Raw genomic sequence first — 26890 nt, 5'->3', positions numbered from 1 at the left:
GAAGTAGCAGCAGAAAAAGAAATGTAAAAAAAATAAAGTTTGAATGAAATGCTATGGGTCAAATAGTCAGAAGACAGTGGAGGACTTGGGGGCAAGGACAGCCCTTTGTGGGGGCTTGATATTTGTCTGGGGACTCAAGCACAACTGTAACTGAGTGCTCTGATGACTCATGGTCCTCTTGGTTCAGCCAGTCCCCTGTGGACTTGTAGGCCTGAACAGCAGCACTCCTGCTGTGAAGCATCAGTGGCAATGGTCCTTTGAAGCTCTATGCCAACAGATGCTGTCTTCCAAAGTGCTCCTGCAGCAAGGACATAGACTCCCCAAAGTGCTGGCACTGCTTGTGCTGGCTGCTTGTTGCTTTTGCCATCCTTTGTCCTTTGGTTAAGCCCGTTCTCAGGAGTTGTTATATGTGGGTTGGCTGAGGAAGGAGGATTCACTTGGTTCTACTTGATGACTCAGATTCAAGAGGTCTGGGCACAGTCTTCTGCTCTGTGGGTTATGTATTGCATGACCTGGGCACAAGGTACTTTCCCTCTTTCTCTGCCTTAGTTTTCTGATGTGCAATAAGGAGCTATTCAGGTATGAGTTTCTCTTGGGGAAAGCATAAAGCTTCTTTCATTGTCAGCTCTCATATATAGAGGTCTGAGGTGCTCAAAAGCAGGACAGAAATGCAGCGTGACTTCTTTTTTCTGAGGCTGGTTTAAGGCATTGCCCAAAGGGAACCTCTGAGCAACCTCTTTCTCTGTTGGCCCTCAAAAAGCTTCATACACGTTAGGAAGCACAGTCCCACTCCCTGTCTTTCTACAACTTTCCAGTACCAGATTTTCACCTTTATTTTTCCATTCAAGGCTAACACCAGATCTTCACCCTTCATCACTCATTAGCATGAAATGAGAATACCTTGGAGGCCCCTCTGCACTTCCCTGATTCACACTGATCCAGGACAAAACTGGACACTTTGCATGATTCAGAGCAGACCAAGGGCTGCTCCAGGTTGGCCAGAGCAAAGTCTTAGGGGCTGTGGTCTTGGAAGAGGCCTTCTGAGCCCATTACTTTTGCCCATCTCTCCCACTACTTTTTTTTGGATGTGGGTCTACCCTTGCTTTTCAGTCATTTCTTCTCCAGACCAGGCTGGACTTTGCATTGCCCTGTGGACAGGAACTTCTCCAGTGCTCACGAACTCCACCAGCCCAGGCAGTGTTTGTGAACTCTGTAGGTGTCCAGCTGGGACATGCAGTCTCACCTGGAAGCTCAGTGTAGCTCAGTGTCTCCATCAGAGTTTGTGCAGAGCTAAAAGGTCTCACTGAAACTCAGTATTAGCTCTTCTGAAAGTTTTTCAGATCTTCCAGATTTTGGCTGCTCCCTGTACTCTGTCCTGGGCATAAGGGCATTCAGTCTTTGGGCAAAGATGATTGATAGCATCTCTTATATTTACATCTGTGCTATTATAGGTAATAATCTATTACCTATAATATACCTATAAATCATCTGATTAGTGACCCACAGTCCACAGTCTGTGGTTGTGAAGTCCCATCAGGTGAGGGTGTTGGAGCCCTGCCTTCCTCATGACCTGCTTGAGTAGAGAGGCAAGAGTTATTCCAACAATAACATCAACTATCAGGTTGAATTCCTTCAGAAAGGAAGCAGCAGTTCATGTTGCTCCCAAGACAGTTTGTTTTGTGACCCTGATTATAATGAACTTTCTCTCCTTCCAGCCCAGCTAGGTCTTACATGCAACTCTTTGTTGTCTTCACCTGGGCTAGTAAACTTATCTGTACAGAGACCATGACAGAGAGCAATGGCTGACACTTTGGGACTCTGAGTGCTGCTCTTAAGCCAGCTTATGCTTTGTCTAAACTATGTTTCCCTTAAAACAAACAAACAAACAAACCCCCATAAACCTCAAAATGAAGGAAAATTAAACACACGGCTAGAGTCTCTGCTAGCCCTGGGGGACCTGTCAGGATATCAGTGTGGATCACACCTGATACATGGTTCTCCTTAAAACAGATGTTAATTGAGGATGGAAATGTTAAAGTACCACAATGCTCTGTGATGTGGTCTGGTAACTGCTACTTGGATTGTCAACCCAGATAACATGAGCTGCAGTGCAGGGGCCCTGGATGGTGCTGTCAGGGCTGAGAGCCAGGGGACCTCTGCATGTCCTGTAGCCTGCATGAAACCCCTGCATTCAGTACTGCCCAACCCTGGTGCCTCCACAGGGGACAGCAAATTTCCTCCTAAAAATGCCTGCTCAGTCTGTTCAGTGTTGTAAGGTGGGGGAAAAGCATTTTCTTTTCTGTTCTTTAGCTTCCAGTGTCCCTGCCTGGGGGAAGCCCTAGGAATGAAATGTCTGGTGATAATCCATAGCAGAGGTTCAGTTTAGCATGTGGCTGGGAAGCAGACATGAGACCTCCGTCCTGGGATGTGTGGGAGAGATGAGCTGGCTCTGCACTTTGTTGTGTCCATCTGACAGAGCCTGGGTGGAGGGTGGCTGGCTGTGGCCAGGAGTACAGAAAGAATTGGGGATGAGGAGAGTGGCTAGCAGCCTTGTGCAGTGATCAGACCCAGGAAGGAAAGAGGGATGGAGATGTGGGGCAGGCTGCGGCTGGGAAGGGACATTGAATGCAAGGCATTGGAGGGAAGAAGGCCAGCTCTGTGGTAACCCAGTGTGGGCTGAGAAACTGCTCCAGCCCAAGGAACACACAAATTTTGGCAGAGAAATAGTGTTGTGATGTGTTGGGACAGGAGGGACCTAGCTGTCCCCAGCCACCTAGGCAGGCATCACTGGAGTGGAGCTTATGTGGAAGGAACAGCACCTTGCACTTGTGCAAATGACTGTGCAAAGCTCTGGGCAGCAGGGAAATGAGATTCAAGCCCTCGGTTGGGAAGGGATGCTGTTGTCCAGAGGGGCTGGCAGAACTCTGGAAGCTAAGAGATGTCCTGCTCCAACCTTGCCTCCAGGTGACTCAGGCTGCTGCTTGTAAGGTGATGGTGGTGAAGATCTACAAGAACGACGTGGACCAAGAGGTGATTGTGCGTGAGATCAGCCTACTGCAGAAGCTGTCCCACCCCAATATTGTTAGGTGCGTACATCCTACAGCCATGAGCAGAGGGCACTGGCAGGGGCTGGAGTTGGCTTGGTGTCTCTAAGGCAATTCTACGATGAGGGATTGAGCTGAACCTTGATAGCTTCTTTTCTTTTTTATTTTTTGTGTGTGTGTGTTCTTCTGCTTAGGTACCTTGGGATATGCGTGAAGGATGACAAACTGTACCCCATTCTGGAGGTAAAGGTTCCTTGCTTGTAAGTGTGCTGTGGGCAGGCAAGGACCCTGAGGTTCTTTGGCAGGGAGGATGGCAGATATCCTGTAACGCATATCTATGCCTCTGACTCCTGTGCCTGTGAGTGGGTCTGGACTAGCAAGGTTGCCTCGGAGGGGCTTCTGGTTCTTTCTGCCCTACAGCTGGTCACAGCTGGAGTGTGGGGCACAGTCACTGCAGGGCCATGAGATTCAGGCAGGACAGCCAAAAAGTGTTTCAGGTTGGCTTGGTACCACCAAAGGGCCAGAATGGGCCAGCTGGCGGGGAAAAGAGGAGCCAGGGATGGAGCGCAGGAGTAGAAAGTAAAGCAGACAGAGAGTGGCAGGATCTCCAGGTTGGCTCTGGGGTGGTGGTGTGGTCTAATGGAAAAGTCTAGGCTGGTACTGGGGAGGTATTTCCTTGTTCCTGTGCTGTCAGTGGCAGAAGGCGGTCACTGAGCTGTTGCCAGGCTTTTTGCCTCTAGTTCGCTGCCTATGAGTGAAGACCATAGCTGGCTTATACAGCTGTCCTTGCAGTGGGGCAGAGCCCAGAGACCGGCAGTGACTTGCTGTGCCAGGATGGGTAGTTGCACTGTACCACACACAGGGGCCCCTATGTCCTACATGCGGTGGCATTCCCAACCTCCATCCTGAAGGAGGGGCTCCTGGGTTGGCAAGGGAGGGTTCAGCACCTGGGAAGCTCCAGGGGAGCCTGTGCCCAGCTGCACAGCCACCTGCTTTTTGTCTCTGTTCACAGTACGTGAATGGAGGTTGCCTGGAGGAGCTCCTGGCCAGCAAGGACATTGGTTTGACATGGAAGGAAAAAGTGGACTTAGCTTCTGACATCACCAGAGGAATGATCTACCTGCACTCCAAGAACATCTACCACCGAGATCTCAACTCCAAGGTACACAGCTGGAAAGGGGACATCGCCCCTGAACTGCTGAAGGCAACTGTGTTAGGGGGCTGTACAGGAACCCCTTAGGGCTGTAACCAGGAGGCCTCAGGCCTCATGCTGGTCCTCTGCTCCATGCTAATCCCTCTGCAGGCAAGCTTTCTTGATAAAACCTGTCATTCCATTGCATTCATCGCTTGCCAAGCAGGAGACCCAGAGAGAGATAAAAATATATTGCTCCTAGTGCTGTTGCTGTCAGAAAAGAAAACAGATTGAAATGTGTGCAGGATTGCACATAGTTTTCTTTGCCTACTGTTGCAGGAGAAGCTCTGCCAGATTTAGAGATTTTCTTTCCTGCTCACAGCAAGGAGGAAGCTGTTGCTAACAGGAGCTGGTCATGGACTCTGGGAGCAAGTGACATGTGAGATGGTCCCTGTCTGTGCGCAGAGCACCAGCAGAGCTCAGGAGATGTGTGTGTTCTTACACAAGTGCAGGGAAGTTGTTCTTCCTTGATCCAGAGGGTCCAGGTCACCAATTTTAGGATGGTCACCTCCACAGGTTTCACATGCTGGCAGCATGCCAGCTGTGAAGACTGGCATCTGGAGATAGGCTTTGGGTGTAACACAAAGGCACATCATGTTCCTGGTGTATTGGCCATCTGGCTGGGAGGCTGCTTTCCTCAGCGTGGGTTCATGCTGCTTGATGGGGGCAGGAACAGCACTGGGGCTTTGCCATTCTCACGTTTGTCCATGGGGCTTTGATATGGCTATTCCTCTGCCACTGGTATGGCAGTAGGAACATGGTGGGGCAGTGCCTTGTTGATCTCTCTTGGGCAAAACTTTCCAAACCAAACCTCAGGTGGATCTGCAGCATGTCCATGATATCACAGGGAATGTGAGCTGAGGGGTTGGCCACCAGCCTGGACCATATCTGTGTCAGCTAACGCCAGAGGCTGGCTTGGTGATTAATGGAAATGGAGCCCGCAAGTCCTTGCATTTGATGCTGAATAAGTAGTGGTGTATCTCCTACAAGCCATTTTTTTGGTGCTCTGTGAGCTTTTTAAGAGAAACTTGAAATATTGATGAAGGTTGATCTTGAGAGACTCTTGATGAAGGCTCTTGAGAGACATCAGCACAGGAATGAAACTCACCTTTGTAATCTCAGGCTGTTTACTTGGCTCAGTTACTAACCATGAAATCGCAAACACCAGGCAAGGACAAGGCAAGAGCCTGGTGCACTCTGACCACAGGTTTCTTGGCTAGTGTTCTCTGAAGTCAGGTGAGACGTAATTTGCTATTTGATGCTGACTGATGAGCTCAGGAGCTTCCCAGATCTGCTTGTGGAAAGTGCTGGAGGTCCCTGCCTGTCCCTTCTGTCTCTCTGTGGTGGCTCAACCCTGAAAGAAATTCATCCTTCCCCAGGAAAACTTAGGAAACCTACAGTGATGATGGCTGAAGATACAGGAGAGAAGTATGTGCTCACTTGAAATCTAGTTGTTAGTGAGCCATCTGGAGAAGATGCCTGTCATTTCTGCTAGTTCCCTGGGAGCAAATGCTGAGGAGGAAATCCTGGGGAACTGAACAGTCTGAAACTGCTGAGGTTTTGAGAAACCTTAAGATAGTTTTATAGGAATTCCTCTAGAAAGCTGTGTTAGGGGAGTGTAGCCATGGGCAGTGAGAAGGGCTCTAGCTGTAGTCCTGCCCACCTTCAGCTGCATGGTGAATAAGGTCAACATGCACATTTCAAGGTCTCTTTCAGATAAAAGGTTGTGGATCATGTTTGTTGAACAAACAACGGTCTTTGCCCTTCTTCAAAGGACTTTTCCTGGCTTCAGATGTGATCAGTCCACCCCTAATCTGCCCTGCGCACTCCATGTGTGCTGCCAGGATGCAGGTCTCTGGTGAGGGGAGAGCCTATAACGGCGAGGTGGGGCTGAGGGCTGACGAGGTGCTGCTCAGTGAAGTGTTCAAGCCTTTCCTCACTGGGAGTCTCATGCCATGCCCCGTGGGCTCCTTTCAGAACTGCCTCATTCGATTGATGCCACGGCGTCGCGAGGCGCTGGTGACTGACTTTGGGCTGGCCAGGGAGGTGGTGGAGCTGCCTGTGAAGGATGTGGAGAGGAAGCTGTCTTTGGTGGGCTCTGCTTTCTGGATGGCTCCTGAGATGCTGCGGGGAGAGCCCTATGACCGGAAGGTATGGCACTACTTCTCAGCTCCTTGTTCATCCTCGGAGCTCCTGAACATCCCGAAGCTCCTCTGCTTGCTGGTGACATGTCCCACCAGCAGAAAAGCCCTTCCCTCCTTCCCTGGGAAACATTGCCCTGCTACCCAGACCTTTGCTCAGTAATGCTCTGCTTAGCAGCTTGGAAGTTCATTATGTGGCCTTGTTAAGTTAAACTTCTAGGGAAATGGATTGCTACCATGGACAAACACAGTGAAGCCTCTCTGAGGAAGATGCTTCATGATTTACAGCCCAATGAGCCTGTTGCAGGGTCTATGGAGGGTGCCAGCGCTGTGGTAGAAGCACCAGACACATTGAACAAAAGCACGGGGCCAGGCTTCCTGAAGATGAGGCTGGACTCCAAGTGGGGCTGTGGTGTTTATGGGTGGGTTCAGAAGCCCAGAAGAAGTTTAGGGGTTTGGTGCCTCCATCTCCAATGGGCTTTTTTGATGGGCTTTTGCATAACTCAGGGAAGGACCTTGTTGGTACTCTCCTTTCTCATGCTTTGCTTCTGTGCATGCTCTGTCCCACCTCCGGCTCTCCCACCCCTTCTGCAGGTGGATGTGTTTTCCTTTGGCATTGTCCTCTGTGAAATCCTGGGCAGGATTCCAGCTGACCCTGAAGTGCTTCCCAGGACTCAGGTAATGATTCCTGCAGTCAAATCTAATGGTGTTTTCTCCATGGTATCAGATTGTGGCTTCTCTCTGGACCAGACAGACCTGTACACACGTGTATGTGTTCACACTCAGGTTTCTCTCTAGAGGTTTTTCCATGAGAAAATCTGATCTCAAAATATTCAGTGCACAAGAGTTCAGTGCATCTATAGTTTCAAAATTTTTGCTAGATCAACAATTTGAGATGAAGTACTTCTGTTTAAAGAGCTTAATTCCAAATACTTCATTTTGCTTTGACATTTCCACTTCCCCATTGAAGTGGCAGGTTAAACACAACTTTCATCACAAATGTTTATTTTCAAATACATTGCAGTTAATACACAGTTCATGTGGAGACAGTGGGCTTTCCTAAAAAACATGGGCTTTTTTGTTTCAACATTTGCAACATTTCCCTTCCACAAAGTGGGAAGGGAAAGTTTAATCTGAACAGGGATGAAAAATCCAGCAGGAAAACAGCAAATTGCTGCTTTCCAAAGAGCAATGCAAAGAACCTGCAGTGACCAGAGATTGTTCCATGTTTCTGTGAGACTGAACAGGAAGTAACACTCCATCTGTGTTCACAAGATGAAAGGGAATTATATATTGGAGACTCTGAAGTCTGGAGGGACAAAGCTGTAGTTATGGAAACAGCTGGCTGGACCCCTTTGACTCTCAGTTCCTGTCCTCAGCAGCCACTGCTCAGCACCTGGTGCTGGTCCTCTGCTGGTTTCCGCTTTTGTGGCTCTTGTTGCCTTAGGCTGAGCTTTTCCAGGAGGACACATACTGCTCCTCAGGGATAGCACAGAGCAAGCTGAAGAATGCTGCAGTCTCCCAGCTCTGCTAATGATTTACCATCTATGCAGCCCTGCCCTGCCAGAGCTGATGTTGCCCTGGTACCTTTGCATTGCCATCAGTAAAATAGCTGTGATGGAGACCCCGAAAGCTTTAAACCATGACCATTTTGTGCTTTAACACCTTCAGAAGGATGAAGAGCTTTTGAAGGACTTTATAACTACATACTCTTCCCCCTTCCTCACAGGATTATGGCTTGGATGTTGCTGCCTTCCAAGGGATGATCAGCGAATGCCCCAAGCGGGTGATTGACCTTGCTGCTAGCTGTTGTCGGGTGAGATTCTTCCTAGGGTTTTTTTTTCTTTGATTTTGTTGGATTTGTATCACACTTGTATGACAGAGACCAAAATTGTTGTGAACCCTGGAGAGCTTGAACCTGCTGCTCTTAATGCTAGCACACAGGGCTCTGCCACTTGAGCTGTGAAGTGATGAGATCTTCCTGGGCTCAGTAGTATGCTTTCATTCACTGTGCAGTTCTGCCCCTAGGAGAAGTGTTTAGTTTGTGTATTACAGCCTGAAACAACCCAAGATCCTGCCTGTTCCCTTGCATGTCGACCCCAGAGTGGGAAGTAGGTTGGTGATGATGTCCAGTCCCTCCTTAAGCCAGGCTGCAGGCAGAGGGACCTGGCTGATCCTTTGTGGAGGGCACTGCCTTGCTGTTACCAGCCCTGGCATTACAGATATCAGAGCATAGTCCTCCAACCTTTCTTGCTTTAGCATAAAAGCTAATTGTGAAAGCTGGGGGGTCTCCCCATGATGCCCAAAGCCTCAGGAAGAAAAGCAGAGAGAAAGCAAGGATTCAGGTTATTCTCTGAAAGGAAGAGAAAAACAAAGGCAGTAATCAGGCAGAGTGGAGAAGCTGGGTGATCATAATGCACCTAATTGCTAGGAGCTCAAGGCAGCAAATGGAAGTAAATCCTTGCCTGAGTCCCAAGGATGTGTGAATAACTTGCCCCGAATCAGAGAAGTGATTCATGTCAGCAACTGGCTTAGTGTTGATGTCTTGTATCTCTGATGGGCAGCTTCCTAATGCAAGTTGATATAATAATGGGCTTCTGCCAGTAATGGCCCCTGGGGCTGTTCTTTGCCCTTGTGTGATGTGCAGGTTTGGGAAGTTTCTGATGCAACTCCCCAGGCTGGCTCGATGGGGTCAGGCAAAAAGGGCAGCCCCAGGATGGCACAGTGGGCGCGTGGGATGGGGGTGCCCCAGGCCACGTCTCTCAGTTTGGGTACACCCCAATGGCACTGGGAGCGCTGGGGGATCACAGCTTACTGAGGATGAGCTGCATCAGGGAGACAAGACAGTTAGATCCTGACTGTCATGAAAAAGCTCAGGGAATGATACATCTCCCTCCTGATACCTACCTGCAGCCTTTCCCTGCACAATGCCTGCCCCTGCACCATTTGGGTGGGCTTTGGAATGAGCAGTTCCCACGTCCTATCCAGGTCGGGGTATGTCAGGCTGGTTTTCAGCATCTTGCTGCCTTTGCTTGAGCTGTACCGCACCATGGGACCTGTTCTGCGGCTGCTTTTCTGCAGCTGCCCAGGCCTGGATCACCAAGTGGTGATACCAGAAGGCTCCACTGACCAGTGTGTGACCCAGACCAGTGGTAAAGATGGATGGATGCCATTGCCCAGCCTTGGGGGAGCCAGCAGAGCTGCTGCAGAGCGCCCACCTCCTGTCTGGGGTGTCCTCTTCAGCTTTCCCTTCTCGTTCTAGGTGGAAGCATTTAAGAGGCCGTCTTTCTCTGAAATCCTGGATGAGTTGGAGGATGTCACGGAGAGCCTGGAGCCTAGGAGGGACAATCAGCTTTTGGGCTGAGCTGCTGGCCTTCTGTGAGGCTTGGCACAGAAGCACCCAAACTGTAAATTAACTATCTGGGGGGTCAGGAGTGAAGAAAGAAGGTGGGGAAGGGAAGAGCTAAGTGATGCACTGGTGTTTATTGAATCATAGTCTCGGTCTCTAATTTCTTGGATGGAAAACATGGTTAAAAATGGAGAAGGGACTTACCAAGGGTATGTTTTTCCTAGCTAAAGTTTTTAACAGATGTAATTAGGACACCGAGCAGCCTTTGTCTGTTTGCTTGTTAAAAACAAATGATCCTGGAGGGACCTGAATTCCCTTGAGGATGCTTTCCAAAATCCCAGCAGAAACATTGTCCTTTCCTGCTTCCCTGTGCCCCCGGGTCCCAGGGCATTCCCCTTCTCCATCCCCATGGCTTTGAGGAATTGCCTCGCAGGGGGCTGGGGTCTGTGGAGTGTGAAGGAGAGGGGCCTTGGCGTGCTTGGTGAGCCTCAGAGTTGCCTTATATTTCAAAGCCTTAAAGCACCTGTCCGGCAGCCTTGCAGGAGCAGGTATGCTCTGCAAGGTCTCTGTCTGGGTCTCCTGGCATCGCACTAGGGGCGCACCCAGACATGGAGGCATCCAGCAAGGTTTTGGAGAGTCAGCCGGGGCCACCCATAGGGTGCTGACCTGCGCTGGCTGAGGTGATGGGGAGGGTGTGCCTTATCGAGATATGAACTAACTGACTAATATCTCCTCTCAGAAAAGCTTTGTCAGACACATGTCCCAGCATCATGGTAGTCTGGATTTCTCCCTGCTGCCTCGACTCAAAGATGGAGGGGTCTGCCTCCCCACTTCTCGTCCTGCTGCAAACATGGTAATATGAGCACAGTGCCAACAGTTTGTGAGGCTGAAACGGGGGAGAGCTGCATCCAGCATCATCCAGCATCTCACCCATTTCTCTGCCTGGCCCAGCTACCCATCACTTTCTCAGCTATGTGGGACACCCTTGCAGGCCCCAGGGCTCAGGCAGCCAGGAAAGGACTTTGTTTTGATACCATGTTTTCTTCTGTGGGCCAGAGGAGGGTGCTGGGGCTGCAGATCCAAACCAGAGGTGGAAAGAATATTGGCTAGAAATGGTCTGGCATTGCAAATTAAGAGAAAGAGGTGAGCAGTCAAGTCCCTGCCCCTAGATCAGCTGATTGCTGGGCCATTGGTCTGAAAGACGTTTTCTACTGGGATCAAAATGTTTGTGAGTGTAAATAGGTATAATGTCTGTATAGTGGTGGAGCTGTGGCTCTGTTCTTGTAGACTGTAAGCTCGTGGAGCAAGGATCATTCATCTGTCCACCAAAAAGTATTTGTACAGTGTTTAGCCCAATGGGCCTTCAACATACAGTTTTAAGGCTGTTCTCCCACATAGTGGTAGACCTACCTGGGGGCCTCATCTCAAGTTCTTGGAGCCACATTTGGTGTCATATATAGCCCAACATCTCTGTGTCGTGGTGCGTGCACAAGGGAGTGTCAGCGGTATGCTGGGACAGAGACATAGTGGAGGAGCATGGTGCATTTTCACCAGGGATCATAAGGAACTGGGAGCTGGCTTGAAATGGTACTGAATGGTACCAGGGTCACCAGCTCAGCCACATCTCCAGGGGGGCATTTGCAGCTCCTCATTCCCCAGAGGTGCTCTTGTGCTTTTGTGGGATACTGACTTATTTGCACAAGAAACCTCCTGCTCAACAGTAAACTGCCCAGCAAATACCTTCATCCCATTTGGATACTCCCAGTGGGGGGGAAGCAAAGCCTCAAGAAGTAGAAGACTGAAAATAAGGGAAGCTTTTCAACGTGGAGGAGGGAGAGTGGCCACTTTTTGACTTGCACCAGTTTGGGCACTTTAGACCAGTGGAGTGAAATGGACTGCAACAGCAGTGCAAACAGCACTGTTGTATGCGTGTGTCTTCAATGAGAGCCAGCCACCACCAGCATCACAACAACGTGTTGGACGAAAATCACAGGGTGTAGATTTGGCTACCAGGACATGGATCTGAGGAGCTAACTGCAACCTCCCAGGGCTTCCCAGTCTTGCCTGGGCTCTTCTTCCATAGAGAAATAGGCTTGAGAGTAAGGAATCCAACAGTATGTCCTAACACCCAAAGCATTAAGGATGCAAAGCCTTTTCCAAATGCCACTATGGATGAAGGATAGCCGTTCATCTCAGCTCGGTCTCTGGCTAGATGCATTGCTTTCACAAAGCCTTTCCCCAGCCTTCCCCATGCTGCTTCATCTGCCAAGCTGGAGTCTGTTCTTCCTCTGCCCCACCTGCACAAGAGTAGACTAAAGGAAGATCCCTCAACATACTGATCCCTCAAATGGCCTGTTACAGGGTGAAGGTGTCTTGTTCCATGGGCACTTCCCTGCAGGGCTGCTCCCCTGCTGGCCACCCCCTTCCCAGGACCAGCAAGGCTTGGTGCTAGTGGTGCCCTACTGCAGACTGGGCTGATCCTTCTTCCAGCTGTACATCTGACTCTGGTCCTGCAGAGCAACAACCGTGGGGCTGGGACACAGTAGAAAAGGCATGTGGAGTTGGGTATACTTTGGTGATGCTGTGGTATGAAGGGAGATCTTTTGTTTTTATTTATCTGCTTGGAGGTAAGAAGCCTGCTCAAGGATTAAACAGATCTGGGGGTTGGGGGTGGGATATTTTCTGCACAGAGCACAGAGGATAGCATTAGCCAGCACAGTCTGAGCTGTGATGGAGCAGAACTGCATTTCTTCTGGGCTTGCCATGTGCCCCATCCACTCTCATGGTGAGGCCACATGCTGGATCTCAGGTGACTGAAGGATATCAGGTCCTTGCTATAAGGACCTTTGGTGCCTGCTGTAGGGGCAGGTGGGACCAAGACTGTCTGCAGACACCACGTGGACTAGAAAAGCCAATGTTGGGAGTCTGCAGATAACAGAGGTTGTCTGGGAATTTGTCTGGTGCATCTCATGGACCAAGAGTTTATCTTCACTGGTGAGAGCTGGAGGGAGAAGCAAGTATGGGAAATCTGCTGAGATGCCCTCCAGGTATGAGCCTTTGTGCTGGGAGTGCAGGGTCTGGCTTTCCCATGCCAGTCTGATGCAAAGTCCAGGTCAGTGGTTGAATTTCATGTCTCGGAGTCCTGGCACTGAACTGATGCCAACTGCGATGGTAGGTAGAGGGTCTGGGTGGTGCAGCAGGCTTGCCTTTGCTGAACCTGACCAGGAGCTGCCTCATCTGCCTCTCTTCCCTCTGTTGGCCGCTTGCTCTGCAGCTGCCGATGGCAGAGACCTGGCCATACTGGGCTCATCCATGGGCCATGCATTCCTGCATCTTCATTGTGTCTTCATTTGTTTGTTTTTATAAACGCCATTTGGAAATAAAGTCTAGTGGTTCTTTTCCACATCAGCCCTGGCTGCTGTGTTTCATCATCCTGGGTCTGCTGAATGGTGCTGCAGAAATGTCATGTTTCCACGCATAGGCACCAAACACAACTAAACAAACAGCTTCATGCTCTATCAGCATAGCTGGCATAATAAACCTTTAGTTAGAAGTAATTTACAGAAGAGTGGTATTTTGAGTCTATTGCTCACCTGTGCCCTCGGTTTGTGGCGGGGTCAGCTGGTGTCTTAAGTCATCCCTTCACTTTGGTTGGGTGGGCATAAGGTAACAGCAGCAGCATAAGCATAGTGCAAAGGGTGTTGGATTCATCTTTCCCACCCCAGCAGCCCATAAGCCAAAAGGACCAAACCACAGTGAATGATTTTCCTTCCCCAGCTGCACGTTATTTTATGCTGACTCATACATGGCATTAGTTACTCTTCAGATGCAACCCTCTCACAAGGACACCTTGGAAAATCAGAGGAAGCTGTTCACTATGCCAGGACCACCGGGTCTGCTGCATCCAAACGCAAATCACAGAGCAGTGCTGAAGCTGTCTGACCTCCTCATGTGATAGTAATCAGCCAACAGCTGATTGGGTGAGACACAGCTGGACTCGGTGGGACCTTGCTCCTGCTCCTGCTGGGGGCACATCAATCTGGGAGTAAGGAAAAAGACCTTTCCTTCCGAAGTCCAGTTTCTTGAAGTCAGTCAGCTTTCAGATTTACAGCTGTGAAATCTCTGGGCACTTGCATGTGGCCAAAGTGCTGTGTTCCTCCCTGGAAAGAGCCTCTATGCATGCCTTGGAGGCTGGCAGTTATCCCATGGGTGGTTTGGACTGCTGGGTCTTCCCATGTCCCAGACAGTGGAGGAGGGTATTGCTGGAGGCAGCCTTGATCTGGCCAGGAGGCTGGCCTGGGTGGGACCAGAGAGGACTAGTTTGGCCCCACTTTTGCTTTCAGATGGCTATGCATCAACAAGCCATCAGAGATGCTTCCAGCCTCTCATCGTGTGTCTGGCTCCCTGATACGGCAGAAGCCAGGTCCTCACCCAACACCACATAGCCTGACCCACCCTGCTCCTCTGGTGAGTCCCCCAGCCTCACTTGTCATTATTTGCAGCAAGGAAAATGTCTGGAGAAGCTCCAGGGACATTGTAATTTCTAGGCTTCAGGGCTGGCCCTTTCCAGATCTGCTGATTAGCGGAAGAGGATTTTCAAACACAAAATGCAAACCTGATCCATGAGCTTTCCAGGACACAGGGAAAAAAACCCTGAGATGAGCAGTGGCCAGGATCAGTCACAGATTGATTGGGGCTATTCTGCTTTTCTTCTGGGGACCCTTGGCAAGAGGATGGAAAGCAAGAGGGACTGGATGGTATCCTGACAGTTTTGGGAGCATATTGCTTTAGGACATCCTGAGTCTGTTCCCTGCCTCTTCCCCCACTGGTCAGGTGTGAGAGCTGATGGAGGAGTGGGAACCCTCTGTTGAGGAGAGGTGGGAGCTCTGGGCTGCTACTATGTGTATGTATCTAGGGAACCAGATCCTGATGTTAGTGGTTCAATTCTTCCCAGCTGGAGTCAGTGCAAGCCCTCTCTGTGACTGCTGCAGGCATGGTGCCTGGGATGGACCATCAAGCCCAAGGACCCTCCTCCCCACGTGCCTGTATCAGCACAGGGAGCATTTTCCTGCCTTGCAGTGGTTGAGGCTTGTGCTGGAGGGGAAGCAGTGCCAGCCCATGGCTTACTGCGCTAGCTTAGGGGATGCAGGAGAATTTCACTCTGCAGCCAAGTCCAAACCACATCACCTACTACTGGTGATGGCTTGTCATACCTGAATATTTCCTCTATGGAGTGAGGTGGCAGCCTGGGAATATCGACTAGATGGGCTTGGGTAAACTGTTCTTGGTGTTCTCTTAATCCCTCTAACATTGGTGTCCTTCACAGATGAAATTTAAATGTTGAAGATTTCTGTTTAGTAAGAGGAGAAGATAGAGGGGAGCAGAAAAAGGGGATTCAGCACTTTTAGCCAGGTTAAAGCTGAGGATGTCAGCACCAGCTCGTATGTCTCTGCAAAGTTGTCTGTGGTTCTGCAGAGCTGTCTGTGGCAGCAGTTTAGGCCTCTCTCAGAAGCTACCTGTGGACAACAGCATCAGCAGCTGATTGGGTGAGACACAGCTGGACTCTGTGGGACCTTGCTCCTGCTCCTGCTCGAGCACATCAATCTGGGAGTAAGAAAAGAATAAAACAAAGCTCCTGGAGAAGAAGTGACTATGGGACTTCCAGTGTGTGCCTCTCTGCTCAGACATGCACTTTCTCATGTACCTGAAAAGAAGAAGTGAGCAGGGACAGGACCTAGTAAATAGGGAGGTGGAACACCTCAGGTTTATTTCTTAGCACATTGTTGATCTGCTGTGGTGTGCTGGGTGAGTGGTCCCTTTGCTTTTCTCACCCACAAGGTTTGGACTGAGTGTTGTAGGGCTGGAGCTGCCCTTGCTACACATCTGTACAATAAGTAATGTGATAAACCTGGGACTGTTAGGAATATAACACAAATAAATACTCCGCTTCCACTGACCCTGTTGTTAGCACTAGGCTTTCCTGCCCTCCATCAGCTGTGGGGACGAGTCCAGGAAGTAGAGACCCTTTAACCAGTTCTGCTAATAGTCAAATACAACTTCATATGAACTTGATGAACTGCTTCCATCTGCCAGCAAATAGCCCATCTTCAAATGCTACTGGAAACAAGGTGAAATGGAAGGTACTGGCACCTGCTGGTAATTCACATAAAGTCCACTTGTGCAAGGCTTGACTTGGGACTACTGTAGTGTCTTGGTACCACACATGTTGCTGGACAGACTATTTTGTATCCAGCTCTTGGTCCACAGCAGCTAAAGAATGAGATCTAGAAACATGCCCTGGAAGAGTGGCTGAAGCTGGCTCTGGGTGTAGCTGCAGCTGTATCATGGTGGGAAGTGCTAGGCAATGCTACTGTGGTTCCAGGAGCTAAGGTCCCACCTGAGGTCCTGGAGCATGTGTTATGTGAGGCAGTGGGGAGGGAAGGAGGGAGGTGGCAGTGCTGACAGCCTTGTGCTGGAAGCTCAATCCTTTCCATGCTGGTCTACATTGTGGCTCCATCACAGCCTGTGGGGAGAGTGGGGTGGAGGGGGTGGGGGGGGTGGGAATTCAGTGCCTTTCAGATGGCTCTTTGGTCCAACAGAAAAGGAGGCTGCAAGAACATTGGAGGCTTCATATACATGGATTAGACTGAAAATTACTAGTAATTACCAGTTAGGGTAATAATATCTGAGAGCTTTACTGAGATGCAGTAGCTTCACCATCATGATCAAGATAATGCACTTTTCAGAAAAAGATGCTTGGGCTCAGTCAGCATCTGTGGAGCTGCTTGAGATAGTCCAGGGTGAGAGTCTGGTGCTTACAGGGACTCAAACCAGCACTGATCTCTTCTGGTCTCTACTCTAGGCTGAAGGCACAACTCGTAATATCCTTCCTGGTCCAATTTTGCTCTCAAACAACATGTTTTGTGTCTTCTCTTGGCTGTAGAGAGGCATCGTTGGTGCTAGTCAGACACCCTCTTGCCATGTTAAACTGGCCTGAATTTCATTTCCGTTCGCTTATAGGAGTAATGATATTCCTTGCCTGTCTTCCAGTTTATGCCATCAGCATAGCTCCCATGAACGCCCAACCAGTACATTCCATTCAGGTTGGAGTAATGGCAGTCGTTGTACCACCACGCTCCCTTGTATTCTGTGGCACAGTTAAAGGAGCTCATGTCGTTGTCCTGGTCTGTTGTTGAAAATGGCATGTCCTTGTGGTATGATAAGGAGTCTCCTGCGGAGAGTACACGTTCACAGTTACTGCAATAGAGAGCACAAAAGGGAACCTAATGTGTCTGTACACCACTGCAGGGCATCATTGGGCCTTGCTGGATGCAAGGCAGATTTTATAAATCCTGCTGTTCTCTTGGTTGCCCAGGTTTCCTCCTTGGTCCTGGAGAAAAGGAGTATCCTGAGTTCTGCCAGGACTGCTAAAACACACGGAGAACTTATCTATGCCTGTGAATCAGATGGTTCTCCTCGTAGTTACATGGGTGTCACTTCTCTTGCACCACTCAGAATCTCTGCAGTCATACTGAGGTCTGGACTATCAGACAGAGTTGCAGTGTGCAAAGCCACATAAACCCAGAGCTGTCTCAGGTGTTGGTTTTACTCATTCCTGCATGAGGGGTATTGAATTTTGCAGAGGACTTTTTTGCTTTAAAAAAAAAAAAAGAAACATCAGGCATTAAGAGGATGCAGTGCTGATGTTGCAAATATTGAACAGCACCCCAGCCCTGGAAATGCCAAACGTAATGGGCAAATACTTCCTTCCAATGTAACTGAAAGCAGAACTTGGCCCAGCTGCTGCAGAGGTGTTGGGAAGGTTATGTTGGATGAGTTGCTGCTCAGGACCAGGCTCCACATTTGCTGCTAAACCATGTGGCTGGGCTTGTAGGTAATACTCTGGGTCACACTTCTGTGGGTGATGGATGTCCCTTTACTTCCCTGCACCCAGAGGTCACTCAGCACCTGGGATACCATGGCCAGTTTTAAAAAATTGACCCAAAATGTAGATGGTACAAGGAGTTTGCATGATACAGCTCTGCACTATAAATGCTGAACACTTCTGACATGCTCTAGAAAACAGCCTTTAGCAGTGAGCTGCTGCTTACTTACCAGCATTTCCACCAAGGAAGTCTCCTAGAACCAGTTTGTATTTCTCAGACTCTCCTAAGACTCTGAATGAAGCGTACTTGGCAAAATAGTAGTTGTTTTCAAAGTCTCTCAGGTCAATGCGGAGTTCACAGGGTCCTAGAAGAGAAGGTGGACAGCAGTGCTGCAGCGCTGATGGTGACTACGCACCTGGATTTCAGGGTGGAGGGTTTAAGGAGCCCTGAGCTAACTTGAGAGCAGCTTCTACTACTTGAGAGTTTATGATTTATTTGAAATTCCTGTAGAACCTCCTGTACCTTTGGTGACTTTTTTTGTGAAGAACCTTTTCTGATCTGATGTTGGGTGGTCACGGGCACTGAGAGCTACATTCCCAGGAGTCCTGCAGACAACTGTGACTCCACGGCTATGTGTGAGCAAGATGACTGCCATCACAACCAGTCCTAGCCGGAAGATATGTTGGCCTATCTCCGGGACAGGTAATGCAGCCAGCTCCTTCTCTTCCCCAGCTTCTAGTTTTCTATTTTTTAGAGTGCAGTTTACCTGTGTGTAATGGGCTGCAAGAGCCTGCATTCTCTTTAGGATTAATTGTTGAGTCCTCAGATGGATGCCAGAAGTTTGGAGTCCTTTAATGACCAAGTGTGGTACAGGGGTTGGACTCTCAGGGCCCCAGCCTGGGACAGAGGCAGACCTTACCCAGTGATGTGAGGAAGTGGATGTTGTCATTCCCCAGCCAGAACTCTGTCAGCTGATTGCCAAAGCCTCGTTTGTATGAATCCCAATCTCGCAAGAAGTTCACTGACCCATCCCAGCGCCTCTGGAAAACCTGCAGGAAAGGAGACCCTCAGCCCCACCAGGCCATCCCCGTCCTGAAAGCATCCTCAGCATTGGTGTGGCACAGGCCCCCCTCAGTGAACACTCCCCCTGCATCAGGACTCTGCTGTGGGTCTCTGGGGACTGAACCCCCGGGCAATCCCTTGCTCACAGAACTCCATCTGCCCTTGGAAATGAGGAGGAAATGATTTGCTGATTTAAGGAGGGAGTGGGTCTGTGGTGCTCAGCCTGCTCCCAGAGACATGTCCCAGGAGAATCCCATGCATCCACAGGGATTCACCCAGGCTTGCTGATGTGAACTTCAGGTGTCCCCTCAGTGTGTGTTTTCCTCTCTTTTTGTTTCTGTATTGGTGCCATCCTTTGCAGCCTTAATAAAAATCACTGTAGGGACATAGAAACCTCCCTCTCCTCACCCTACTCACAATCCATCCTCCACCATCCGTGTCCATGTCACAGAAGACGGTGGTAGTGTTGCAGCCTTGGGGGTAGATGGTGTACCAGCCGCTCAGGATCTTCCCTTTACTCAACAGCTCTTGGCAGTTCCTGGCTTCTGTGCAAATCAGGGAAAGAGGTCAAGTGGAAAGAGTTATAACATGCTCACTGCATCCAGGGAGCACATCAGCCTCATGCCCTGAGCTGGAGGCTTTGAGCCCTTCAGCCTCCCAGCCGACTCTTTGCACTGCAGGACTCTGGTGCACACCTGCTGGGAGCCAAACCTCACTGCAGTTTCTGAGTCCATAGGTCACAGGAGAGATGAGCACCTTCTAAGAGATGGTCTAAGGTGCTCAGACTCCTCTCAACTGCAGTGACGCTTTGGGGGTTCTGGGTGATGGAGCTGCTATGAGCAGGATGACAAACTCATGATCCAGGAATTTGTCCAGGCTCAGGAATGTAGAGGGAGCACAGAGAGTGTGTGGGTAGTTGGCAGCAAAGGAGTTGTGGCACAGAAAAACACCTACCTGTAATACAGAAAACAGTGTTCAGATCATCCTCTGTGGATTGGACAGACAGCACTTTTGAATATATACATATATATTATGTATAAATCTATTTTTCCTCCCCAAACCCACACCTGACAGAAGCTCAGATTCGCAGATGCCAAAAGATTGACTGGAATGGTCCCTGTCAGACATCCCAGCTTACAGCTGTGTCTGTGACATTCACAGGGGAAAGCCTTGGGAGATGATCTGAAACAGTGGTGCTGGTGGTGCAGGTGTCTGAGTGTGCTGTAGTTGATGAATGGATGCACAGCTGTACCAGGCTGTCTTGTGGGCATGGGTGTCCTTCATAATGGAGAGGTGGTCCTGGACTTGTCCTGTTCCTTATTAGTCAAATGTTTTTACATGCCCAGGAAACATAGGAAGGCAGAGGAGTGCCTGGGGCAGCAAAGGGCCAGTTCAGTGGCATCCCAGTCTCTCTCTTCCAGGTGTTAGAGCAGCTGTGATCTGCCCAAGCCTCTGCATGTGACTGTGGCCCTATGGCATCCAAGTGTAGCCAGAGCAGGTTGTAGCTCTGCTTTGGCTTTAGCTTATGAAGACAGATGGGTCAACTGGAGCTTGTTTGTTTTCTTTCTTTCGTGTGGTTTTTTTTTTAATGATTAGGTTAAACTGTGCACTATCAATCACACACCTGCATCTACTGAACCTGCATCTACTGAACCTGCCACTGCAAGCGTGGTGGTATAACTACCTTTGAAGTAGCAGCATGTCTATAGCAGTGTTTCTAGTGGTTTCATCTTGGAAACCAGGACACTGAGGCTCTCAAAAACTAAGACAGATCTCCTCCAGGACACACAGAGGGCAGGTGACTTGAGTAGTGCTCAGAGGACATGACTTTCCTGGCCTGGCTGGATTACAGAGTAGACATACAGAAGCTGCATGTGGCTGTGAGAAGCAAATGGGTTAACAGTGATATTTCCTTACTCTGTCCTTCAGTGTCACTCTGAATTTGTTTTTATTGCTTCCCTGTCCTGATTTCTGGTGCAGGGAGTCCACTGCCATCTGCTCTGCAAAGCCAATGGTGGTATGAAGAACCTAGGATGAAACTCACCCCATGTTTCTGGAAATCCAGGCTCTCCTTTCATTCCTGTTGGACAAACAACACCATCAATTGCTCTTCACCTTCCACAGCCTGCCCTCCCCTCCTCCAGCATTTGGCATCATCTGCTTTTCAAGACAAATCCTGCTGCACTGGTAGAGGGCTGTGGTGTTAGGGGAAGTGTTTAGCTCATCTGCACACAGAGCAGAGCCACAGAGAAACCAGGCAGGAGTAACTCAATACATGTTCTGCCCTGGCCACTCCCGGGCCCACCAGAGAAGACCCACCAGCCCAGTACAGAGGGACAATGGCGGGTGGGAACTGAAGTCACAGACTCCTGTAATTACAGTGGTGATACCCAGCACCCTCAGGCACTGGGAACAGTTCTCCGTGTTGCCTAGGAGGCATACAAGGAGGCTGCCAGGGAGGTGGGACACATTATAGATGTACAAGGAGCAGCAGCCTTGCCTCTCTTAGGCTGGTGGACCCAGCAGGATATCTTTTCCCCTGACATCTGATTTGGGGATGGGAGGTCCAAACGGCAAGACTGACACAAGATGTGTCTCTGTTGGACCTGGCTGCTCTGCCTGTTGCTGGCCAGCCCATGGAGTTGGGTACCAACATTTGTGCTAGTGATTCCCGTTGGGCTGGGATACATGGGCCAGGAGAAGGTGGGTGTGGGAAGGAGGAGGAAATGCACCTGCAGGAAGGCAGGGTCAAAAGCTTGAGGGGAGAATGGTTGCTGCTGGCAGAGGGCTTTAGTCAGTGGTTTGGGAGCAGCTGTGACAGCTGAAGCAAATGTACTGAACTAGCCACCAGATCAGCAGTACTTGCCCCCAGCTATTACAAGCCAAGCTCCAGTGAGTGAAGCTGCAGTGCAGGCAGTGCTCAGCGACAGGTGCCAGTGGCTCTCGCATGCAGGATGATGGCATCAGGAAAAAAAACCCCCCTTGTTTTCCCTCTACCCTATTGCTAGTGCTGGTAGAGACATGTTCCTCTGGCACTAGCAGCAACTAGCATCTGAGCCTCTGCCTTTTGCCTTAGCACAGGAAGGTCAGAGATCTGCCCAAATCTGGCTGGTCCCTCAGGCTGGGGCATGTGAAGCCCTGCAGTTTCTGTAGCTCATGGTGCTGGGCGGCAGCATCAGGCACCCGAGATAGGGACAGCCCCTGCGGCTGAACAGCTGGTTTGGGAGAGGGTCTGCTCACACCACCTGGGCCAGGGCTGAGCCAAGAATGGGGCACAACTGTCACCAAACAGCCCCACCCAGTACATGATGGGATACTTTTATTTCTCTGTAGTTGCTCCCACCTGGTGTGTTGTTCCAGAACAGCACAGGATGGAAGTTTAACTAATCCAGCTCACATGATAAATTCAGCATGACATGATTTACCTTTCGGTCCTGGGAAGCCAGGATCTCCAGCTGCTCCTGCAAAATATAAGAGGAAAATGCTCATCACAGATGACTCAATGCGAGTGAATTACTGTGGCTCTGCAAGTGGCTGCTCCAGCCCTCCCGTATGTCCCAAATGTGCAGGAGAGGCTGTCAAGTGGTGCAAAGCAGCGGTGCTCTGCTGAGTGTCCCAGCTGGTGCTGCACCCTGGCCTGGCTGCTGTCTTGATCAGGAGCATCTCTCAGGAAGAGCAGGAAGAACAGGACACAGGGGAGGGAGAACTGGTGCTCTGTCTGCTGGAGTGTATGGGGGATTCACAGCTCCGTCTCAGTGACTTTTTGTGGGACCTTTCTGTTTTCAGCCAGGCACCTGTGAGATTTTGGGCAATAGCTGCTTTTCCAGTGGGTTCATCCATCTCCTGCTGGGGTTTCAGCTGAAGTCTTCAGTGCTTTTGGCCAGGAAATAGCTATATATTCAGCATGCAAAGGGTCTGTTTTCAGTGCACCAGTGCTCAGTTACTGGGTGCCACCTTGTGCTAGAAACTGGTTTCTTCAGAAGAGACACTTTTCCAATGTCTGCAGCATGCAGATCCTGCTGAAGACCTTAAGCACAGCCTGGATGGAGTGAAAGCCAATTTATCAGCAGACATCTTCCTCTTTTCAGGGGCTCATCCCATTGCAAAGAAACCCCCATTCCCTCCTTGCTTCTCCCTGTGCCAGCTGTTTCCCAGTGGTTTGAACCCATCCTTCTGGTCAAGTGGGCTACAATGGCATTTCATGCTGAGTCCAGGCCTGGAGACTGCTGGAAGCACTTAGCATCATGTCTCTGCACCAAGCCTCCTGGCCAAAGCACCCCAAAGCTCCTCAGAGAGGGGAGGCATTTGGGCAGGTTTGTTGGGGTGGAGGCAGGTTAGGATAGCAGTGGGAAATGGGGAGAAGTCTGATTTTAGGGGGCTGGTAAGGGTCAGTGGGGAACTTTGAGAAGAATAGTATCTTCCTCTGTGATGTAGTCCCAATCAAGGACACTGTTTCTAGTACTCACCCCATGCAAGATCCATACCCCCAAATCCTGCTTTTCCTATGCTACTTCAGGGCTGTTTCTTGGACTATGACCAGCTCTACAGTTCATCTCTATAGACCCAGACTCCCAATGCATGTCCTGAACTTGGGTAGATTTATGGAGTAGAGCTGAATATGTTATGCATTACCTTTTGCACCAGGTGGTCCTGCTTTCCCAGGGAGTCCCTGGGCTCCCGTTTCTCCTGCAAGGAAAGACTCAGTTTGTATGTGCATGTTGCAAACTTACCAGAGGGGAGGTGATACAAAAGCCCAGGCAGCTGGGCCTTGGCTTTTGCAGAAACAAAGCAGCTGGGTTTTTTTAATTAGGTTCAATCTTGCAATGTATCTTACTCCTTTTCTTCTGTGGACGCTACATTACACTGGTACCGCCAGTGTAATTCCTAATTTGCAGTACACATATGAATTACTATGAGCTTTGTACATCTTGAAGACAGTCCATGGATTTTGCTGCAGTGGATCTGCTCCCTCTGCTAACGTGATTCACCTTCTCTATAAGTTGGCTATGAAAACCCTGAAGGACCCCCATCTCCCTTGCTTCCTGGGGTAGGGGGTGCCAGTACAGTTCCAAGACTGTTTCCCAGTAGACAATGGAGGCATTGCAGCACTGCAGGAGCATTGCAACCTTCCTCCCACCTAAGCTGTTCAGTAAAGGCTCAGAAAATAAATGGATGTTTTTACTGTAGCAGAAACAAGTGAGTTCTGACACTTCACACCCCACGACCACTTCAGACTTGTGACAGGACTCAGGGAAAAAAAGATGACTCTGCATGTACCAGCACATCTCTAGATGGGGTGTTTTCCACTCCTATTTGATACTCCAGATGCTCACAGAAGCCAATGCCAGGCCAGCCACTGCTCCAGCCTTAGCTTGCTTCCCTTACTCAGCAACAAAGCCATCTAATATCACAGTGTTCATCACCAGCTTTTGGGGCCTCACCTTTTGCTCCTGAGAGGCCTGGTTCTCCTTTTGGGCCAGAGGCACCTGGGATCCCTGGGCATCCTTGGAGAATGGCGAGCCGGTCCGCATCACCCAGTCCCACTATTCTCACCTCTGAGGAAATGAAGACAGTCTTCATGGAGATTATTAGGGCTCTGAAATGTCTTGGAGAGGAAACCAAACCCTCTGGAGTTGAGGAACAGTGCAAGCAAAAGCAATGGGGGTGGGAGTCTGGAGGTGTTGTATGGATTAACAGATGGCATGGAGGATCTAACATATTAGAGGAGCTAGACACTGACTCTCTCAGGCTTCACGGGAGTTCAGTGGGAGAGGAAGCTGTTATATATGACATTACATGCATGACACATATACTGTAGCTCAATAAAACAAAAGGTGAGAGGTGCCCTGAGGGGGTATTGACAGCAGAGTAAGTGACATTGATGGATCTGTGGACAGTAAAGGTTCTACTAAATTTCCTGAGAGCATGTCAGTTTGAAATCGCCCCATCATGTTCCCAAGGAATATAGGCAGAAAGCTGTGGTGTGCAGCGTCCCCAAGCTACCAGGGTGCCTGGGACCCAGCAAGCACTTGACCGATCCTTAGTATTGCTCTGCATCCTTTCGTAACTGGGCCAAGGCACCAGGAAAAAAAAACCTTAACGAGAATGGAAAACCACAACTGGGACAGCCTGTTTCTGGAGATCCCACTAGTGAGTGGGCGAGGATGCTACGTCTTTGTTTGGAGCCAGGATTTTTGTTATGTGGCTGCTGAGACTTCAGCCTCCCCTTACCCTCCTCCCACTTGCAGCTGAATTAAAAAAAACATAGAAGAAAAAAATCATATCCCCCCCTCTTCCCCCCAGCTCCTTGTGTTATGGGGGAGATGAAACAGGCTGTCTCAGCAGGATGGCAGTAGGATTTGTGCCCCACTCACCTGGGCAGGTGTCCTGGGCATCACAAATAGTTGCTGCTAGGCTGAGCAGAGCCAAGAGGGTTGTGGCTGCCCTCCCCATGGCCAGCACTGCTCTCCGCTCTCTGCGGAGCTCCCCTCATCCACGTCCCAGGCGCTGTGGTTAGCATCGACTCATCTAAGCCTTTTATATCTAACAAAAAAAAACCAAAACCCCTTGTAAGCTCCACCTCTGCGCTTGCCCACTGCCTGCTCTCAGGTCTGGGACTCTGGCTGGGTCTCAAGCTGTTTCCCAGATAAGCCACTTTCCACAAGTCTGATGGGAAAGTTCTTGCCTGGCTGCCCCAGCCTGCTTCGCCTCTGTCCTCAGCAAATTTTGGATGCCTTTCCCCTCCCATTTTATATTTCTAGAGGAAATGAACCTGCAAAAACATAGGTTTAGCTAAGAGCAGACACCTCCCCTCACCCTGCTTGCCAGTGGCCATTTACAAAGTGCAGAGCTTACCGTGTAGATGGGGAAACTGAGGTACTGGGAGATGAAAAGCCCAAGGTCAGCTGAGGCCACTGGCACAGCCTGGCTCATGCTCCAATGCTCTGCCTGACAGGCAGCCCAGTGTCATTTTGCAACCCTTCAGACAGAGGTTTCAATTTATACATGATCCATGACTGATATGGAGTTAAAACTCTGTGTATCCAGGCAAGGTTAGGTGGGCAGAGCATGTCTGATTTTTTTTCTCACCTTTTTTTTACTCTAGTCCCTGTTCATTGTAATAATGAGCAGGATTTCCGTTTTGCTTTGCTGTTGCTATGCCCTGTGCTCTGCTCATTTGTGGCAGCATTACTACAGGTCCAAACTGCCTTATCGAGTTTGACCCCCCGTGTTACCTTCAGACATAGAGCCTGTAAAGTTTATGAATTTTAGCAAAGGGCAGAGTTTAAGGTTTTTTTCTCCTTACCATTGCATGCCAGTTCGGAGAATATTCGTATTTCTTGGAGCCTTTCCCAGCTATCAGGATGTCAGAGGCAGAACATAGCTACCACTCAAGCATTTGCTTCTATCATGAGGTTCCTCTAACATCCCAAATTCCAATGATATATGACAGCTTTCTTTAAGGTGAAGCAAATGGGAGAAAGCAGGGGGGAGATAAGTTTTTGGCTGTCACTTAAATTCTGTGTCCCCCAAATAGCCCATACATACACACACTCATATACAAATTCATATATGCATGCATATAAAATAATAATCCAGTAGATGTTGTGATTATTGTCACTCCTGAGAACCAATTCTGGCAGGGAAATGCACACTTTACTTTCCTGCCCCATCTGAAAAAAGTGCAGGGAAATCAGAGGGATTGTGATCCGACTGGTTGCATTCAAGTTTGGGATTTGCTTTGCATGGGAAAAAGTATCTCATTATCTGTGGCAAGCGCGGTGCATGCAATTCTTGGGGTGAAATGAGAGCAGCTTCTTTCTTCAGCCTTTCAGAAGGAAAGAGAAGAAGGATGAGCAGGTGCCTCTGAGCTGCTAGGGAGGGAGAGGTCTATGCAGGGCAGCTACAGGGTGACTTGCGCACTCCTCTTCTCTCATCTGTACAGCCTGTGCTGCCCATCTGGGACAGAACTGTGTCTGCCCCATGGGGCAGGTGGAGATGAAGAAGAGCCAGCCCCTAGCACTGAGAAGCCTTTTCCTACCCAGTGCCTTATATCCTGTGCTCTGTGCCTGGAAATGGCTGCAATACCTTGTTCCTAATATCTGGAGGCAAAAGCTGCTGCCCTCAGCTGTTTCCCTTAGTAAATCACTCCAAAAAGCAATGGCAAAATTTGTCTCGCAGATTACCCCATCATTACAGTCTCTTAAGGGATCCAG

General features: G+C 49.6%; 2 protein-coding genes across 4 annotated transcripts in view; one reads left to right on the top strand and one right to left on the bottom strand.

Annotated features, from left to right (window-relative positions):
• Positions 1–13134, top strand: part of LOC104319935 (dual specificity testis-specific protein kinase 2-like) — a 42524-nt gene extending 29390 nt beyond the window's left edge. The window contains exons 3-9 of the mRNA XM_069772188.1: positions 2965–3086; positions 3239–3287; positions 4057–4206; positions 6214–6387; positions 6972–7055; positions 8107–8193; positions 9640–13134. Coding sequence (XP_069628289.1) covers positions 2965–3086; positions 3239–3287; positions 4057–4206; positions 6214–6387; positions 6972–7055; positions 8107–8193; positions 9640–9741 — 768 coding nt within the window. The 3' untranslated portion in view covers positions 9742–13134. The remainder of the gene's footprint in view (positions 1–2964; positions 3087–3238; positions 3288–4056; positions 4207–6213; positions 6388–6971; positions 7056–8106; positions 8194–9639) is intronic.
• Positions 13135–13261: 127 nt separating this feature from the next.
• Positions 13262–25304, bottom strand: LOC104315465 (ficolin-2). Of its 3 annotated transcripts, none has more exons than XM_069772184.1 (9): positions 25049–25303; positions 24116–24229; positions 23307–23360; positions 22100–22135; positions 20719–20754; positions 19083–19219; positions 18532–18661; positions 17842–17976; positions 13262–16957 (listed from the first exon to the last, which is right to left on the bottom strand). In XM_069772184.1, the coding sequence occupies exons 1-9, from the start codon at positions 25125–25127 to the stop codon at positions 16710–16712; spliced, it is 969 nt and encodes a 322-aa protein (XP_069628285.1). In that variant the 5' UTR covers positions 25128–25303; the 3' UTR covers positions 13262–16709. The 3 variants fall into 3 exon arrangements, with proteins under 3 accessions (XP_069628285.1, XP_069628286.1, XP_069628288.1); XM_069772185.1 differs by having other exon boundaries at positions 19092–19219; positions 25049–25300; XM_069772187.1 differs by having other exon boundaries at positions 16770–16983; positions 25049–25304.
• Positions 25305–26890: the final 1586 nt, after the last annotated feature.

Source organism: Haliaeetus albicilla, chromosome 26, assembly GCF_947461875.1.
Source record: "Haliaeetus albicilla chromosome 26, bHalAlb1.1, whole genome shotgun sequence".
Taxonomy (NCBI): domain Eukaryota; kingdom Metazoa; phylum Chordata; class Aves; order Accipitriformes; family Accipitridae; genus Haliaeetus; species Haliaeetus albicilla.
Note: the sequence above shows the minus strand (reverse complement) of the source record. Positions and strands in the feature narration are given on the sequence as shown.